Source organism: Lissotriton vulgaris, chromosome 10, assembly GCF_964263255.1.
Source record: "Lissotriton vulgaris chromosome 10, aLisVul1.2, whole genome shotgun sequence".
NCBI lineage: Eukaryota > Metazoa > Chordata > Amphibia > Caudata > Salamandridae > Lissotriton > Lissotriton vulgaris.
Window position 1 is genome coordinate 29,055,299 of NC_141698.1, and position 20,375 is coordinate 29,075,673.

At 43.5% G+C, this 20,375-nt stretch overlaps 1 protein-coding gene across 1 annotated transcript in view; it reads right to left on the reverse strand.

The window, feature by feature from the left end:
• The window catches only part of SYCE1 (synaptonemal complex central element protein 1), a 121,055-nt gene that overhangs the window by 47,635 nt on the left and 53,045 nt on the right, over positions 1–20,375 (reverse strand). The window contains exon 5 of the mRNA XM_086940326.1: positions 4,264–4,311. Within this exon, the coding sequence (XP_086796452.1) occupies positions 4,264–4,311 (48 nt within the window). The remainder of the gene's footprint in view (positions 1–4,263; positions 4,312–20,375) is intronic.

Here is a 20,375-nt window from a genome sequence, read left to right on the forward strand (position 1 = left end):
TTCCAGCTTCTGTTGGCTACAGCCTATCTAGATCCATCGCCATTCTTTGCTTTATTTTTTCCTATCAAAGGGTTTCTGTTCATAAAAAGTGTTATTGTTACTTTTCTTCATGTAGTGACATTTTTGATTTTAAAACGTGGTTCTTTCGAAAGAAAACAATAGGAAATTAGCTAACACCATCTGAAATAGCCTGCCCAAAACATCGTTTTTTCTTTAAAAATTGGCTTTCCAGCTCGGGGGGGCGGCGGGCGGACACGGGGGTCTTTTCTGATTCTACGCAGAATGGGGTGGGGGAGCTGGGTCTAATAGATGGATGGCGGTTTTGTCACCCCGATGTGAAGGACTATACGTTCTTTTCCCATGTGCACCACTCCTACTCCCGTTTGGATCACATCTTCCTTAGTCAGTCTCTTAGAGGGAACATTCTAGATGCCGCCATTCTCCCGATATCTGTATCGGACCACAGCCTCATGGTGCTCACGCTCCGTTGGTCGCCACCCGACACCGCGAACCGGAAGTGGTACTTCCCTGCATCGGTGGTCAGGGACGAGGTATCCAATCAAGCTTTGCGTTTGGCCATACGTGAATTTTTCGATTGCAATCCCCCGTCGGACACTTCTCTGATGACCACGTGAGACGCCTTCAAGGCGACGATCAGGGGGACATGCTTGGGCCTCAATTCGCAATTGAACGCTCTACGTAGGAAGGAGAGGGAGGCGCTAGAGGCCGAGGTGCTCACACTTGAGAGGGCACATAAAGCTAACCCCTCGAGAATAACCCTGCGTCCCCTAACAGCGGTGAGGGGCAAGCTGAAGGCACACTATACGAACAGGGCCGAGCTCACCCTCCTACGGCTGGGACGGCATTCTTACTTCAGTAGTAACAAGATTGGCAGACACTTGGCCCGACAACTGAGGGACAAGAGGGAGCGTGAGTACATAGGTGGGATTAGAGACTCCGCGGGAGCGCTCCACCATTGTGACGGGGCGAAGGCGGACGTCTTTGGCCGCTTCTATGCTGCTTTATACAGGGGAGAGGAGCTGGATGCAGCTAAGCAGCGGGAGTTCCTGCAGCGCTTATCGTTTCCGCAGGTCTCCGGGGCCTGGAATGACTTACTCGACGCTCCGATCACGAGGGAGGAGGTCCTCTCTGCCATTAAGAACTTGAAATTGCACAAGGCCCCCGGGCCCGATGGGTTCACTGCGGTTTTCTATCAGACCTATGCGACTGAGGTGTGTGACTTCCTGGTCGTCCTCTTTAATGACATGGTTGGACCTGGGGTGAATTCCGGGACCCTCGCAGAGGCAGTGATTACAGTCCTGCCGAAGCCGGGGAAAGATCCGGAGCAGTGTGCCTCATACCGCCCCATAGCCTTACTCAATATCGACGCGAAGCTATACTCTGCGATTTTGGCGAGCCGCCTCCAGGATCTGCTACCGACGATTATCCACGCAGATCAGTCCGGCTTCATCAAAGGCCGCCAGACGCACGACAATACTCGGAGGGTGATCCACCTTATCGAGAAAGCGGACAAGTTCCGCATCCCGGCGGTCTTGGTGGGTCTGGACGCGGAGAAGGCCTTCGACCGAGTGGACTGGGGCTTTCTATTCCACACATTACAGGCGTTTGGTTTCTCCGACGGATTCATCGCTATGGTGAGAGCCAACTTCTGCAGCCCACGCTCGAGGGTGGCAGTGAACGGCCACCTGTCGGCCTTCTTCCGGCACTCACGGGGCACCAGACAAGGGTGCCCCCTCTCACCCTTGTTGTTTGCGCTCAGCATTGAGCCTCTGGCGTTGGCGGTCCGGGAGCATGAGGGGGTAAAGGGCATCCCATTCACGGGGGAACAGCACAAGATCTCCCTTTTTGCGGATGACGTTTTGCTTTCAGTGGCCGACCCTGCTAACTCTCTTCCGTGTGTTCGAGATATCTTGCTGGAATTTGAAGCAGTGGCTGGCTTCAAAGTTAATTACGGCAAGTCTTATGTCCTGAACCTGACTCTATCTCAGGCCGAGGTGGCACAGGTGAGAGCGACGACGTCTCTGGCCTGGGCCTCGGGCTCCGTTCTGTACTTGGGAGTTCACCTCACCCCTACGGTGGGCGGCTTGTTCGCGGCCAACTTCCCGCCTCTCCTGGCCAAGTCGCGTGCAGAACTGGAGAAATGGAAACCAAAATTCCTATCCTGGTTGGGTCGGGTGCACGCTATCAAAATGGTCCTTCTCCCCAAGTATCTGTACCTGTTCCAGGCCCTGCCGATCCCACTGAGCTCCTCCTTTTTTAGCCACCTTAAATCGATGATTTTGAAATTTGTCTGGCAGGGTGGTCGGGCGCGACTTTCGTTTGCACTCCTGCGACGGCTGCGGACTGACGGGGGGGTCGGCCTTCCGGATTTCCACCTCTATTACAAAGCGGCCCAACTTAGGGTCATGGTGGAATGGTCACAGCAATTCTCCGACAAACACTGGTTACATATGGACCGAAGTGTGGCGGGCCGGTCAATCTGGGATCTGGCTTGGAAGCCGAAGCGGGACCGCCCAGCAAACGCGTATATTAGTACCCCCACGGGGACTACGCTGAAAGTCTGGGATACCCTGGCGGGTGATGAGAGATGGACGACCTTTCCGTCCCCGTTCACTCCATTGCATTTCAATCCGGAGTTTCCGCCGGCACTCACCGAGGGCCCCTTTGACGCATGGAGGGAGGGGGGGTGCCGTGCGCTCCTCCACCTGTTCCACGGCCCTGACCCCCTGACGTTTGGGAACTGCATGCGGGACTACCAGGTGCAGCCGGTGGAACAATACAGGCATTTACAACTGCTCCACTGGGCCACGTCACCGGGTGTACGGGAGGCTGCGACGAGACCTCCGTCCGACTTTGAGGCCTTCCTCCTGAAGACATCCACCATGAAGGGGGCCATCTCCTTTCTCTACCAACTGCTGCTTCGTTCGGCCCTCTCCCCTAGACCGCGATACATGGAGCAATGGGAAGAGATGGTAGGAAGGGATATCACCGACGAAGAATGGTCAGCGCTTTGGAAGGACATGACGCAATTTAATCACTCCATACTCCTGAGGGAGGCGCATTTAAAAACCCTCACGCAATGGTACATGGTCCCGGCTCGACTTCATCGCATTTACCCGGCTGTCACGGATAGGTGCTGGAGGGGCTGCGGCCTCCTGGGGGACTTCCGCCACATTTGGTGGGACTGCCCGATCATCAAACCCTTCTGGGTCGAGATCTTATCCCATATTAAAGATATTCTGAAGTACCCTGTCAACGACTCCCTGGAGTTCGTGCTACTGGGTCTGAGAGACCCTGGCCTTGAGCACCAGACACGAGCTGACAAAAAAATCCTCTGGCTGTGTCTCGGCGCGGCCAAACTCACGTTGGCGTCAGCCTGGAGGCGGAAAGAGGCTCCGGCGATCTCCCTTTGGCACGCTAGACTGTGGAGGCTTCTGAGTCTCGAGAGAATGGCGGACATCTTCCTAGGTAGCTACAAAAACTTCAAACACGTGTGGGGCCCCTTGGTGTCCTTTCTCTCTACTGGTTTGCCCTCAGCAGTTTGCCCGGCATCATTGAGGAATTTTCATTTATTTCAGCTCTAAAGTATGCCTGTCGGATGTATGGGGGATGAATGCGGCACCATCACGGGGGGGGGGGGAGTTGTAGGGGGTTGTGGTTGGGAGCTACTTTGGAACAGTCATGTCGATAAGACGAGGCTCACTTCGAGGGCAAGGCGATTCTGGACTTCCTGTCGGCTGCACTAACTGAGCAACCCCATGTTGGGGGGTACGAGCAGGACTGCCGACACTTACGGCTGGCGAAGCCTCTTGTTTACTGACTTTCTTGTATTGCGACATTGCCTCGTCTTACTTTAACGCTTTCCCACTGTGTGGGATCATCTGTGCGCCCTATGTGGTTCCTTTTGTTTGATGTTTATTCTTCTGCCTGCAAAATAAAAAAATGTACAAAAAAAAAAATTGGCTTTCCAAAATGAAATAGATAATGTAGATATTTTGTAAAATGGAATCTGGGATCCCGCGTGTGGTAGGACAGTTCATTACTTATGACGAATAATAAGGACCCCGTAGAGCAGAACGATGTTTAGACTTGGGGAAAAATAATGTTTATTTTCAGGGCCTGATTATAGTGATGCATTAAATGTTTTCATCTTCTGAAACTATACCAAAGTAAATCTACTAAAGATGAAAATCCGAACGCCAGTAAAAAAAATTTATTACTTTATCAGCCAGTTATAATTACCTCGCTTCTCATTCAGCGTTTCCTCAAGATGAGACTTTTCAGAATTTACTACAAAAAATAAGAACAGTGCACTGTAAGTGAGATAGGCAAAATCATCTCAAAGAGCTAAAGACTAATATGGGGGCTGTATTTCCAAGCATCTGCGATTCGGTCAATATAATGTACTCCATCATCACATACATTCCAAGGAACTCTGAATGTGTGAAGTAACTTGCGACTGCCTTATTTAAGATCGCAGGAGAAAAGTGATGGTAACCTAACTGCAAAGGAAATCAGAAGAACACAGTTTAAAAGGGTTAATCTGCGATAGATAAGAGGATAACAATCCACCCCAACAACTGGATGGCTAAAAGAGAACAGTGCTGGAACACACAGAAGTACTTAAAGAATGTGTGACTACTCATGCACACTTAATAAACATTATAAGCACCTCTTCATACCAAAGCGTAATATATTATTCCCAATTGGGATTACCAAAGCAGCATTTTATTTTAGTTAAGGTGGTAATGAAGCTTACCTCAGTATAAAAGGTTGGTTAGCACTGCATGACCCACTGCCATTTCAGCAGATTACTTGGCATCCAAACAATAAAGCTTGTTGAAAGTGTGGTTTGATGCCGCTTCACGGATGTCTTGTAAAAGTACATCTGGAAATAGAGCAGTTGTTGCCGCAAAGCCTCTTGTTGAGTGACTAATACTGTGCTTCAAGGGTCTACCAACTTTCTTATGGCTGTGCGATAATGCATGAAGTGGTACACCTTGAAAAGCTTTGCTTTCACAAAGGGCAACCTTTGTTTGTCTTTCCATAAGAAACAACTCGCACGTTTCTCTATATTCTTTTATCTTTTCAAGAGCGGATTTGAAGCATCTCTTGATGTCTTCTGAGAGTAGAACTTTTTTAGCACCTGTTGAGGTAAATGCATTTTTTCATTCAGAAGAAAAGCTGTTGGAATCTTCAGAACGAATTTTGTATTGGTAGACAAAGTCACTTTGTTCTTGTTGAACCTCACTGGTGTCCTAGTTTAAAGAGCTTGTATCTTCTTGCTGAAGTGATGGCCAGTAGATAAACAGTTTTCCATGACAACACCTGAAAAGCTTATCTTATGGGTTGCCCTAGAACCATGCTGAATTTCCAAGCTGGTGGGTTCTTAAGTGTTTTGGTGGGAAGGACGTTCTTTCAACTATTGCGCAAGATCTGCTCTGATTAATTGATCACCTACAAACCATCAGAAGTTCACTTGAGACCTTTTGTGATTTCATCAATTCATTTGAACTTGCGCCTGTGGTATAGTGTAGTTAATCTGGGGACATTAGTTCCCCCATACATTTTGAGGCTGTGATGATGGTTTTGTTTACGCCCCCCCCCCTTACAAAGCAAATAAAAAATGCCAACTTTTTTTCGTACATCAATGCATTGTTGCTTTGTGTTCTGATGAATGTGGGAAGAAAATCAGGGGGTTCCACCAAAACGTACGCCGTCTTTTAAATTGCCAACAGCTGTTAGCCACACTAGGAGAAAAAACTATATTTGCCTCCATGACGTTTGGAGTTTTTGTTTACTGCTGCAGCCTTGATTTTAACTGAGGACTACATTTTTGGGTTAGATTCGTTCTGTAGTGTTGGGGCTAAACTGACTTTGCTGTAGTGTATTTTGTGTTAATTGCTGTTTTAAGAAATATTGGAATTATTTATTTATGAATGAATTTGTAACAAATTGTTACACCGATGAAGGTAACAGTTTTGATCATTAATTGAATGGTTGGATTGGGATGAATTGTTTTTTGGTTTCGAAGGAGCATAGCAAACCCTACACTAATTCCTAGACAATTCATATGGTTTCCCAGCACACGCCGATGAATTCAATACAAATTATACACTGATATACATGTTGATTTTCTTTGCCTTTTGTTCTTTATTGTTCTTATACAAGATATCCCGTGACTTCCTCAGGGCTAAATCTTATTTGAACGATACCTACCTATCGATTGTAATTCCTTCTCGAAGGTGGTAGTATTCATAACGTGGGCCAGATATTGTCTATATTGGATCCCCATTCTTGAGAAATCCACCAGCATACTTGCTGCGGAAAGCTTTGGCTTGAACACACGTACCGGAACGGGTACATACGTGGTGAATTCCCCTTATACGGAGTGCCACATCCAAAATGGAATTGAGTTTTTGAATTTGATTTTTCAAGAATTATTGGGGTCATTGGCGTAGGAGATGATGTTGAGGTTGTTTTGGCGTGCGATGGCTGCGAGAGGGCTCATGTAGACGTTGAAGAGGGTGGGGCTGAGTGAGGATCCTTGCAGAACGCCGCAGATGACTTCGGTGGCCGAGGAGCGGAACAGGGGAGGCGGACTCTCTGGGTTCTTCCGTCGAGGAACGAGATGATCCACTCCAGGGCCGCTCCTTGGATTCCGGTGTTGCTGAGTTGAGGGTTGCCACATCTATTGATGACCAGATCTAATTGATTGACATTTATTCCCATTTGTGGCAATTCACATGCTTTCTGCTGCGTGAATCTGTTGTCTCATTCTCTAAACCCGGAAACATGTTCTTCTCTTAGGTTGATATTGTATTTCAAAGCACATCACCACAGTTGTTGCATTTCTTTGGGCAGTTTGGATTTTGATTCTACTTGTTTTTGGATATAATATGGTGTTGCCATGAAGTCTGTTCATATTGTGACGTTGTCTAAATAAAGGTAGGAAATATTTCAAATGTAGTCTGACTGAGCTCAATTATACAGTAAATGTAGGTTTGTTCTTGTCATGATTATACTGCGCTTACTGACATATCTATCATGTGTGCTGCCCAACCTTTCACTCAGGCATTTGTGATTAGATTAAAGAATGTTTTGTTCTCATATAGGTGCAAGTAAGCGTATACATTTGTATTTTCCATCCACCATGGCATGGAGTCTTCCATCTTGCTGGGTAACTTTTTCAAGTTTTTCAAAAGGCCTGTTATGTGTTTCCATTGCTTGTCCAAAGACCAAACCTTCTTGAAAGGGTATCAGGCTGCACTATGGCATGGGTAGAATGCAGGGAGAACGTATCCCTAATATTACTTGGAATTTCATTACAGTTAGCCAGTTTTAAGCTAATTTCCTAAATCACTGTGTATAGCTTTTCTATCCTTTTTGTGATGGACACATTTTTATCAGATGTGCAGACATGTTTGCCCACAAGAGCAATATGTTCTAAGTTGGCTTTAGGATAGACTTGTCAATGTTATATGTGAGACCCAATTTCTTCAGTAAGTTTTTGCTTAGCATTGTGAAGTGTTTGCTAAGGCGATGCTGCTTTCATAAGCCACTCGAGGAATGGATTCATTTGTATCCCTTAATGCAGCCAGTAAGTCTCTAATGAAGAAACACATTTCGTGAAGATCCTGTGTACTTACTTCAAGCAAATGGGAGTGATTTGCAATGATAGCGTTGTCCATTGTAGTGGTTTTTTTTTGTTTACTGATTGCAGGGTATCCAGCAAGGATATCATTTTGAAAGTCTGCCTTTTATAAAATTGTTCATTGCTTTAGGAACTAGGACGGGACTCCGCTCCCCATTTTGGCAGTTAAGGAAGGATTTTGAACAAAATCCAAAAACCTTTTATAAAATTGTTCATTGCTTTAGGAACTAGGACGGGACTCCGCTCCCCATTTTGGCAGTTAAGGAAGGATTTTGAACAAAATCCAAAATGTGTCTCCGATATTTGGTGCTGGTTCTATGGCCTTTTTAAAGAGTAGCTTTAATATTTGTTGTTTCAATGCTTCCAAGTAGTGGTGCTTCTCCGTGAGAACTTCAGTCACACTGAGCCAGTCAAATCAAATCAAAAATAGCTTTATTCGATTGTTAAATAATAATCATAAAAGCATACAATTAAAATATCCAGATTTAATTTCATATTATAATATCAAAAGTATAGGAAAAACACATTAAAAACCATATACAGTATTTCATTATAAACTAGTTTCAGCTCAAATCATTATCACTATACAAAAGGTTCAACTAAGTAAACATGCTTTTTCTCCAGTATACCACATTTTTTTCAAGAAAGCTATAGTTGTTAAAACGCCTCTTTCATTATCCAAATATTGTAAACATAACAAAGCTGGGCGACATTGACGTAATCCCGACTGTTTCAGAAAAGGCACCAGTATCCCACACCTAATGGTAGCATAAAATGTACAAAATAAAATAACATGAATCGTGGTTTGGGAAGACACATTATCACAGGGACAAGGCTGGAGATCTTGCGACAATCATTAATAACTGGAAAACTAACTCATCTATGAAAGATCCCCAGCCTGAAACGAGTCAATCAAAATCTATCATTATTGCCGGGAACAAGAATCAGATAGGGTTGAATATATTAAAGTGGCTAATAACATTTGATGTTGCAGGACAGTTGGCTTTGTAATCTCTGTTGACATTCTTAAAGTATCCAACAATGCCAAGCCCTCTTTCCTCAGGTCCTTTCTAGTTACTGCCGAGATAGTGAGAGGATTTCGAAAGTACTTCGGTTTACCGAGATCCTTACAAAAATTATACACGTATCTCAACCAAGGAATCCTCTTTACTCCTTCCAGTTTCAGAATATCTGAGAGGATATCCCTATTCAGCTTTGTTTCCTCTTTTGTCCATAGCCTGTGCCATAATAGCACAGGCTCAAGCTTAATTAGATCAGATATGAATGGAAGGCCTAGTTCTGCATGGCAGATATATCCCGAGGTACTGCTTGGGACAGCTACAATATACTTTAAGAAGGAGTTTTCAACTATCTGGATTGGTGTAGAGTCGGTAAACCCCCATACACCACTCCCAAAGTTAGCAGCAGATACACATTTTGCCTTGCATATTTTAATTAGCTCAACGGGTGGTCTTTTACCCAATTTTTGGGCAAAAATGGTGAGGGCCGAAGTAGAGCGTAATATCTCCAGTTTCTTCGCTGCTACAGCTTGGGCCCAAGAGTCATTCTGTGCAAACAGTATGCCTAAATAAGGAAATTGTTTGGTGGCCTCAAGCTTCTGTCCTGCAATAAAAACAGCTCTATTAGCCTTAAAACCCCTGCCACAGCGCATAATTAATGTTTTGGAGGAGTTTACCCTTAATCCAAGGTCATTCACGAAAAGGGTAAAACTATCCACCACGCGTTGTAGGCCCACTTGTGCACGTGACATCAGCACGGCATCGTCAGAATATAAAAGTGCTGAAATCGGATGGCCTGATACATACGGGGAATCTAAATTATCTCTGCACAGGGCCGCCTCCAACCCATTTATGTACAAATTAAAAAAGGAATGGAGCCAAGACACATCCCTGCCTGACTCCACTCCTAATCGGGATTGCGGCCGTGCGTTCCGTAGCGGACCCGAGCTGAAGCGCCACTATAAAAATGCTTAAAAAAATAAATAATATTTTCATCACCTCATAAGTCTCCCAGCAAACTCCATAATTTTGAGTGGACCACGCAGTCAAATGCGGCCGAGAGGTCCACAAAAGCTAGAAACAGGTTTCCTTTCTTAGCCCTCGTGTATTTCCCCACCAGCATTGAAAGATTTAGGCCTTGCTCTACAGTTCCTAGACAGGCCCTAAATCCATATTGTATATCAGATAAGATGGAATTTTCGTCAGCCCAATCCAGGAGGCGTTCCAAGATTATCCGCCAAGCTACCTTTGTAAAAAATCCAACAAGGAGATCGGTCTATATCATCCCGGATCATGTCTATCCCCCTTTTTGACTGAGCCAGTCTTAATCTGCCACACAAGTGCTGTATCAGGTGCTTTGCTTTTTATTTCCAGTTTTGCTACTACCATTAATCCTGTTGCAGGATTGCTTGTGTAGCTAAGGCCTTCAGGATGGTCATTATCCCCATAAGAGGAGTCTCTGCCATGGACTTGGAAATGATCCCCTTCTTCGTGCGTTGGTTCAGTGTCAGGCCCAGCCTCTCTTCTCTGCAATTATGTTGATTTTCCCTGATGTAGCTGAATATTTTATGATTCAGAAAAGGGGGTGGTGATGAACAGAGTGTCTGAATTAAGCAGACCACTCTTACCCATGCCAAAGATCAGGGCTTGATCCATCACCGTTATTTATCTCACTGCACCATCCCAGCTCAGAACCTGGCTATATGCAAATCAGTCTGTCCCTGGCCCAGTGCATCATGGGAACAGGGCAGACTAAACTACCAAGCCAATTCTTCACCAGAAAGGAGACAAGCTACCGGGGACCGGTTTCTGGCATTTCAGCCTTCTTCGGCCCGGCTTGCTTGAATCCTGATGGTGCAGTGAATATTTTATGGCACATCTGTCAATAGCCTGGGTGTGAAGTCTAGTGGAGGTTCCTGTGGTGGAGCTACTACTCTAGTTCAGAGGCAATCCTTCATTTTTAAGTCCTGGAAAAATTCCATGGGCACTTTTACCTTTTAAGAGGCAGAAATGTGTGAAATAAGCATTTCTTGTGGTTCACCAGAGAAGCATGGCCATAGTTTTCTTCTAGGTTATCATCAGAGTTTTCTGGAATAAAATATATATCAAGGTCGCGCAACCCTTCAAATAGAGAGATTGTATCTGAATTCATATCATAACCAGTGTAATTTATTACTCTGTCCGACTCCTGGTCTGAGAACTTGTCCTTATCAGGAGATGACACTTCTGAATTATTTAGGAACTGTTCTGGTGTAATTACGATTAGCGGTACCAGGGGTAAAATAGAATCAATTGGTGTCTGAGGCAAAACAGTCATGATTGTGGTGACATGCTACACTGCAGATAATGATCTCACTGTTACTACTAGTGATAACGTGAGATAACATGATAGATTTTGTCCCTGGCAGTGTAGATGCTATGTTGACCATCAACAGACGTTTCTGCTTTGTTGTCAAGTCTTCGTCGACAACACCATCGTCAATGAAGATAGTTCATGTCAACTATGCCTTTGTCATTAACAATGGTTTGCTCTTCGTCAATGTTTTTGTCATAAATGGTAGTAGTTTCTACGTAGAGGATGATGATGATTTCCTCAATCATAGAGTTGTCTCTGGTTGCTGAGTGATCACCAATGGTTAGGGATCTTTGTGTCCTGTAGACTATTCTGCATCGCTGACTACCCCAACAATGGGCCGGTAGGTGATAATGAAACCAGCACTTTAGAAAAAATCATTGATGGTGCCTTAATTGACGCTTTTTGAGTCTATGCATTATGATCCATAGTCACAGATGGTGGAGTCTTTGACTTTGGCTTCTTTTTTGCTGGCAAAACGGCAGAAGTCAGAAGTGTAACCTCAACATGATTACACCTTCAAAGCAGGCACAGAGGGATTTGTGGTGGGAAAAACCTGGATTCTAAGGCAGCGCTAGTAAATGCAAATTTTGATCAATAGCCTTCCATTTTTGCACTTTTTAGACTTTAGCACGCTTTTTTTTTAAGCAGCACCTGGTGTTTCATCACTGAGGAGGCACAGAGTCTACTGACTCTGTCTTTCAAGTTTCTGGGCCTAAAAATGGTTTATTTATGTTTGTAGAATTGTTTTCCATGTTGATTGCTGTATTGGTATACTACTATACTAACATTGACTACTCTGGTTCCCAGCCTGATGTCGGGAGATTATTCAAGGATGTTAATCTTTGAATGATCCAATAATAAAGAACTGGCAAATTATATGTAATTTTTTGGTTTTGAGTTCCCTGAATTAACTTATGTTTTTTCTGTGAATTTCATGGTTTTATTTTTTTAAGGTACACATAATTCGCCTGTAATGTACCCACTCTGCACAGTACACGAGCTATGGCAGAGAATCAACATATTTGGGTAGGGCAATAATTCTGAAGAACAAACAAACCACCTCCTGCTCCTGTTCGCCCTGGTAGTGGAGCCTCTAGCAATTGCAGTACGCCAATCGCCCACCTTCTCAGGCATCCCTTTTGGAGGTTATGAACATAAGATATCTTTATTCATAGACGACCTTCTTCTCTCTCCCAGCATTGACCTCACTTCTCCACTCCTTTGAAGAGGCCTCAGGCTTTAAAATTAACCTAACCAAGTCCCATGCCCTGAATATTACCCTCTCGACCCTGGAGATTCAGGGATTACAGAATCTGCTCCCTCTGCAATGGACTGAGAGTTTGAGAAGATATGTAGGGCTTGATCTGACTTTCTCCCTATCTTTTTGGACCCACTCTAACTGACCAACTTATAGACGTGCCATACTGTCAGATATACGCAGATGGAGAAATCTCCCTCTCTCCTGGCAGGGACAAATCAACACAATTAAGATTTCTCTTTTTCTAAAAGTGCTATACTTATTTCAAACCCTTCCCAACCCAATCCCACAAGCGGATATTTAAACGCTCCAACAAGAGATAACCACTTCTCCAATAAAGTACTGATTTTACCCCGTGATCGGGGTGGATTAGCATGTCCGAATCTTCTTAACCACATCCGTGCGGGTAAAATTTACCGCCGGGTGCTGAGCCATAACGAAAAAGGGCGTGGTCATGACGGAACGGTTCCGTCATGAGCACAGCTCAACCGATGCTCATGACGGAACCGTTCCGTCATGAGCATCGAAAGGGTTAAGTATTACTGGTCCTGTCATCATCGCTATATCTTGGAATGGGTTGTCCGCGTACCATGCTTTTTCATGTAGGCCTTTATGGGACTTACCCTCGCTTCCCGGCGTGGCCCACCCCCGTAGTGCATATATAGCCACTCCCACAAAAACGGTCCCAGACATATGGGGCAAACTTGCGATCTCGGGCCTGACCTTGTTCCAATCTCCCAACACCCCTATAGCACGCAACCCTCATCTTCCCGGCTGCATTGCAGCCTCATGCCTTTGTATCCTGGATGGAAGGAGACTCATTCATCACCTTTGAGCAGTGTAAAAAATCATTTCGCATCGCAGACAGCTCAAGGATGCAGCACTACCAACTTCGCCACTGGCTGCTCTCCCCCGCCTACATGCAAGAAGCGACTAGGCCACTTACCCCCTTCGAAACCCTTGTACGGGCTTTTGAGGGTTTGCGGGGTCTAATCTTTCGCACATACAAAGCGTTACAACACTCGTGTCAGCTCCAACCCCACACATATCAAAGACAATTGAATATAGATATAGGCGAGGAAGTTTTTCCAGAGAGCAGGGATAGGCTCTGGCGCCACATTCCCAAAATCTATCAAAGCATCCCCCATGAGTCGGCCTACAAACTCATGATGCGGTTATACTTTACTCCCGCTCGCATCCAGGAGATGGTACTGGGCTTCCCTTGACATGTTGGAAATATCCGGGCGTAATTGGTGACTTTATCCATATCTGGTGGTCCTGTCCCAACTTGATGCTTTTTTGGAAGGAAGTCCTCAGCCATATTAAGGACACAGTGGGATTCTCTATACCAAGGTGATCCTGTTAGGCATTAGACCCTCGCAGTTAGTAGCCATGACCCATTCGGACTGGCACCTCATTGTACAGATGCTGGGAGCAGCAAGACGATCTGTAGCCCTTTACTGGAAAATACCTATGCCTCAACCTATCGCAACATGGTTCCTTTGCCTATGGCATATCCTGGCCCTGGAGCTACTATTAGCGAGCATCAACCACACAGACACCAAATTCATCCACACCTGGAAACTGCTTTCCCGCGCCTTCGAGTTCTGCAGCTCTTTGAGGACTCTCTCCTGCCTTTCTCAAGAGGAGCACACCACAAATCTCCCCCACCACATGCTCCTTATGTGGCATCTTCCCTCTCTTAATACGCTTAATCATTCCCCCCTACTGGCACTCTGAGCACATCTCACCCTCCCTGCTCCCCTTGCCCAGCCTCACCCTTTCCACCCCAAGATACCTGGTTTGGTTAAGTGTTCTTTAACTTCGACTCTCATTAGCAAAGTCTCACTAATTTTCACCCACATTCAAATTACCACAATGGTCTATACACAAACTCTTTACACAATATACCCCCTGTTTTTTTGTACCCAAGGCTCCCATACATCTTGTTTCTCATCTGCTGTGGGCCTCTCCAATAGGGTGCCTAATAGATCTTCACTCCCATCTGTACCCCCATCTTCCCCTGGTTTTTGCTGTAAAGTGTAAATCTTGCAAGTTCTCACCAGTGTATTATGCTAATTGTGATGATTATTGTCCTTTGCCAAATCTACTTTCAACACACAGACTTGAAATAAAACCAGTTTTTCAATTGCAGTTAGTTGGGTGGGGCAGCCAAGGGACCTCCTTCAAATGCTCCCGGCCCTACTTAGCTGGCTTTCTACATTCCTCTTTTGTCCTGGATATAAACTCATACCATCGCTTTCAAATTTATTCAAAGGATCTCTGTGCCCCTCCAGCAGAGTTGATCTTCTTCTGCATTGCTTGCCAAATAGTATTCTTTTGAGATACAGGCACTGTAAGAGATGTTTTACCAAACAGTTCATCATTGAACAAACACACTTCTAGGTCAAGATTTCCTGTTCTTTTTGGGAAAATCTTAGTTTGCGTTTTCTGGCCCTAGCTTACTTTTCACTGTCCTTTCTTGCCATTTTTTTACTTTGAAAAAGTGGACGGCTGTAACTCTGTAAGATTTATGTTGGATAATCAGCTCAATTTCCAGCATGAGCAATCTCCAGTCTTCAACTGAGCAACGCATCAGTCAATGGCAAAAAGCTAAGTTTAGTAATTGCAAAACGATTCACAATTTAAAGAATCGCAAAATGCCATTGCCTCGGTTCGGATCAGCAAGCTTTATTCGGTATGTACAACAACCAAAAAAGCAACAAATATATACATACAGATAGAACTATTATTTACATAAAAACGATCCAATTAGTTAGATACAATAAAATCAGTTAGGAATCATAACACTTTTAGAGAGAGGCGACACTACAGGCTATAGAGGCTACACATAGGTCATAATTGACCTATTTGCCTGTAATGAGGGGGGGTGGGATCTCAGAGGGGGGGGAGAAGGGAGGGGGGGACAGGGGGGGCAGGGGGGGGGGGGCTGGGGGGGAGGAAACTTGGTTGGTAAATACAGCACATGGAAAGGAAGGATACGAACACAGGGTTTTTGGGGAGGGAGCACTGTTTGCAGGTGGCAAGGTAAGGACTGGGTGGAATAGCAGGAAGGAAAGGTACAATAAACTAGGATGGCATCTATAAATATCTGTGGATTAAATGATGGAGGGAAAAGACAGAAAGTGTCTGCTATGCTAAGAATGTTGAAATTAGACATAGTATGCCTCCAAGAGACGCACATAGAGGGAAATAACAAATATATGTTAGATCAGATGGGTTTTGAGGTACTAGCCTTTACTAGACAAGAAACTAAGACGAGGGGGGTGGCCATATTAGCAAAAAAAGGGTTTTTTATAACAAAGAGGAAAAAAGAAGATCAGTGGTGGAGATGGGTGATGATCGAGGTAGAATCAAAGGCAGGATGTTACACTATTGTTTCGGTATATGGATCCAATGATGATGACCCGGAGGTTTTTGAATTTTTAGATCAGGAACTACCCCTCTGGCCTGAACCGATTATTTGCTGTGGAGATTTTAATGTTAATGGTTTAATGGGATTGGGTATGACGGGTGGAGGGATGTATGGGGGGAGGAAAAAGAAAGTTTGTAAAGCGGTTTGTAATCTTGCTCGTCACAATGCATTAGTCGACGTTTGGTCCCAAAAACATCCACACGGGACGGGGAGCACATATTATTCGGCACCACACAGATTGGTGGCTAGACTAGATTATTTCTGGATTTCTAATTCTTTGATAGGCGATAGCCAATTGGAGAGGCTTCCGAGGATATTATCGGACCACAACCCTCTTGTTCTAACTCTTCCGTTGGTTACCGGGGGGGGGAAGAAAGTCTTACAATTGGACCTTCGAAAGAGGGCTACTAAAAGATGAAAACTATGTGAAAAGAATTAGAATTTGGATTAATCAATTTTGGGAGATCAACAGAGGTCCAACCATGGCTGGCATGGTCTGGGATGCCTTTAAGGCTGGCGTCAGGGGGGGAAACCCTCTGCTACACCCTACAAAGCACTAGAAACGAGAAAGAGGAAATGACTAAAAAACTAATGGACTTAAAGGACTTGGAAGAACAGCTAATATTAGCCATTTCTAAGCAAGATCCTCTGGAAGATATACTCTTAAATATAGAGTTGAATAAAGTAGATGCATGCGAAAGTATAGTTAGGAAAACTGCAGCTAACTATTTAGCTAAAAGGGAGAAAAGCTACGAGTATAATGAGAGAATTGGACACCTTCTTGCAATCCGAACCAGGCAGAACTTGGCTGCAGGACAAATAAAGGAAATAAAGAACGAGGCAGGTGTGGTAGTAAATAAAGTTGCAGATATACAGGAGGTCTTTAAGAACTTTTACACTAAACTATACGAACAGACATTAAATTAATACAGAAGAAAAGATCATGGAATATTTGAAAGATATAAATCATGTAGAGTTACAAAATGAGGAGAAGGGGAAATTAGAGACCAAATTTACACTACAGGAGGTACAGGGAACGGTAAACAACCTTCCCACTGGAAAAGCTACAGGCCCAGATCAAATACCAGCAGAGTTCTATAAAATCTTTTGGGATGTATTAGGAAAGGATATGCATGAAACTCTTATTCAGGCACAGTTAGGGAAATCAATTCCACCTTCATGGGGAGGGGCTGATATTATTGTGATATTAAAGAAAAATAAACCACCCCTAGAACCAGGATCCTATCGCCCGATAACCCTAATGAACGCACTTGCCAAAATGTATTCTAAAACACTTGCACAAAGATTAAGTAAGATTATAGAGCACTTGGTGAGTACAACACAGCATGGGTTTAACCCAGGGAAGGGGACCACACAGCATACGAGGCAGATGATCACTATCATAGACGCCATGGGAGTTGCAGGAGACCCTGTCGCGGCCGTATTTCTGGATGCAGAGAAGGCCTTCCACAGGGTCTGCTGGAAATACTTATGGGAAGTAATGAATTGGTTCGGGCTGGGAAGTGGATATATTAAGGCAATCCAGACACTGTATACAGAACCTAATGCTAGAATAAGAATCAATAAAGGATATACTGACCCAGTACAGATTAAACGTGGCACAAGGCAGGGATGCCCTGCATCTCCGCTGCTCTTTGCACTTTATATCGATCCTATTCTGCGCAGACTAGAAAATAACTATATGATCTCCCCAGTTAGGCTACACGATATTAGTTATAAAGTATTCGCCTTCGCGGATGATGTGGCCATAATTACAAACAATCCAGTTATTGCTCTTCCTGAGATAGAGAGGGAAGCAGCAGGCTTCAGAGTAACCTCTGGATATAAAATTAATAATGAGAAAACTCAAATAGTACAGAATAGCTATATGAATTATCAAGATAATAGAGTTGTTGATGTAGCAACATACCTAGGAATAAAAGTCACTGCAGATCTAGACAATCTGGTAGAGATAAATATGAGACCATTAGTAAACAAAGTCAAGGAAAATACAGAAAGGATCCACAAACTACATCGGACGTTGATGGGTCGTATAAATGTGATCAAAATGACTACCTTTCCAAAATTCTTGTACTTATTTAGAGCAATCCCACTCTTCTTTGACCATCTTTGGTTTAATAAAATAGAAGCAATCCTAAACAAATTTATTTGGGCACATGGTAAAACCAGGAGAGCATATCGACACCTAACACTACCAAGAGAAATGGGGGGTTGGGGAGCACCAGATTTTCGGTTCTATTACTGGACCACAGCTATGCAATATTTCCAGGGACTAATTGGGGGTGGGGGTACAGAGCTAGAAGAAAGTTCACAGGGATTCACCAATGTTTATACTGCATTACTAGGAGGAGAGGCTGTAAATGGATTTTTGAATACAATTGATTTTAGTTATTTCAAACATACCAGGTTTAAAACTTTAAAAGCTGCTTATAGCATCTGGAAGGTGATACAAAAGAAAATAGGCTGAGGAAGACATAATAATTATACACGTATGTACTCGAATAAATCTTTACCTGGAGATATTTTTAGGGATATGGTGATGAGGGATTGGGACAACAAAGGGATTAGGAAGATAGGGAACCTTATGAACCAACAGGGGGAAATCCTACAGTTTGGCGAGATCCAAAGTAAATTTAAGGTAACAAACAATAGTTTCTTTAAATATTTACAGATTAGAAGCTATCTGTCAAATAAACAGGGAGGAACGTTGGGTTTTGGGTCTTGTCGCATAATGGACTATATAGAGGGCAATTCTCATTGCACAATTCGATATTTATATGCAGAACTATGTACATATAAATCAGATGACAGGGAGAAATATGCCAGGAAGTGGGTGGAAAAAGTGGGTTCACAACCAGAAGATTTTCAGCTGTCCCTTGATTTGGGCCGAATGGTTCTATGTTCTGCCTCCATACAGTCACAGCACTACAAGACCGGGTACTCGCTCTATCATACCCCAGCCAGAATTGCACAATGGGGGAGTAATACAGGAATAACATGCCCACGCTGTGATTCGGAAAGTGCAGACATCATCCAAATGTTTTCCCAATGTCCACAATTGTATACTCTTAAAAAAGAAATTGAGAAATGTACCGATGCTTCGCTGTGGTTTAAAATTAAGCTTACAGATGAATTATTACTGCTAGGGGTCGCAGTAGGAATTGAAGATGCTCCTTTGGAGTTTATGTTTATGATGGCTGCAGTTTTTCGTATTTGCATAGCAATATCATGGCTCGACAGAGTTCCACCTACCTTTCAGATGTGGATTGCTCGGTTATTATCGACCTACAACTTAGAAAAGGCAATATACGATAGAAAGGGAAAAAGAGGTAGATCTTTGGGAAGGAAGATCCAGTGGCAAACTGGAAATACGGTTTGATAAATCGGGAAGAGATGCCTGCTGATGGGGCTTATATAGCTGAGGATACGGGTTGAAAAGTTTGCAAACCGCTGTCTTTATTATATATATTTTATTTATTCATTTCTTATTTTTTCCCCTGTGAACATCAAAATGTAGACATAATCACCTGCAAATAATGGTATAAGAATTGTAAAAACTTTGATTTTGGAATGTATAAGTGTGCTGTAACATGTATTGGTTTATTATTTGGAAATATAAAAAAAAAATTTATAAAAATAATTTACAAAAAAAAAAAAGGAATCATAACACTTTTTCTTACATATATTGATTTTAAAATATATGTCGCAACTTAAAAACATATCCCAGGATTATTTAAAGCAAATAGTACATTTATAGCAGCATTGGTTGTTCTTACACTGTATTTTCTAAACAATGGTTTTAAATAAATATGTCTAAAATACATATAGAAATCTCAAACGAGTAAAAAGTAAAATGTGCTCTGCTTGGAATGGTCTTCACATGGGCATAAAATTGTAGGCCATATTTTCATTTCAGGGAAGACAACTAGGTGATGAGCAATTCCTAGTCTCACCCCTATTAATACAAAATGGTGTGTGGGTTTAGAAACTAGCGATAAGTAGCTTTGGAAACCTCCACTATTTACAATAGTTTTATAAAACAGGTATGTAGTTTGCTTCCTCACTAATCTCATACGAGTCGCATTTTTGTGGGCCAGAAACGTACCCTTTATCTTCTGCTTGGACAGGCCTAGCACATGTGCTGGATTTTCATGGATCTTGATTTTAAATAGGTTGTTATTTAGGTCCGAAATATATTTTACCCAGGTAATAGATATATTATTGTCTAATTGCAAGCAGTCCTGAATAATTGCTTGGGTAAATTTTGTCTCATCCTTGACCCAGATGACATTACCTAACTAGCGTACAGGATGAATAATGAATGGCAAAAAAAACTTGAGTACTATCGTACATATCAAATGCCATTCTAGAGACCAGCTAGCCCGCAGGGCCACCATATGCACCCCTAAACCTAGACAGGTAGCAAACGGTTTTGGCAACCACAGAACATGACAATCCTCAGGTCTCCCAGGGATGGTGGTAACAGATATAGAACCCTTTTGCTTAGTCACTAGTGCTTTCTCACAGAGAAGTATACAAGGTAAACACAGTGGCGTGTTTTCATTCTTTATTGAACCAACATGATTCTTGTATAGAATATATGTGCTGCA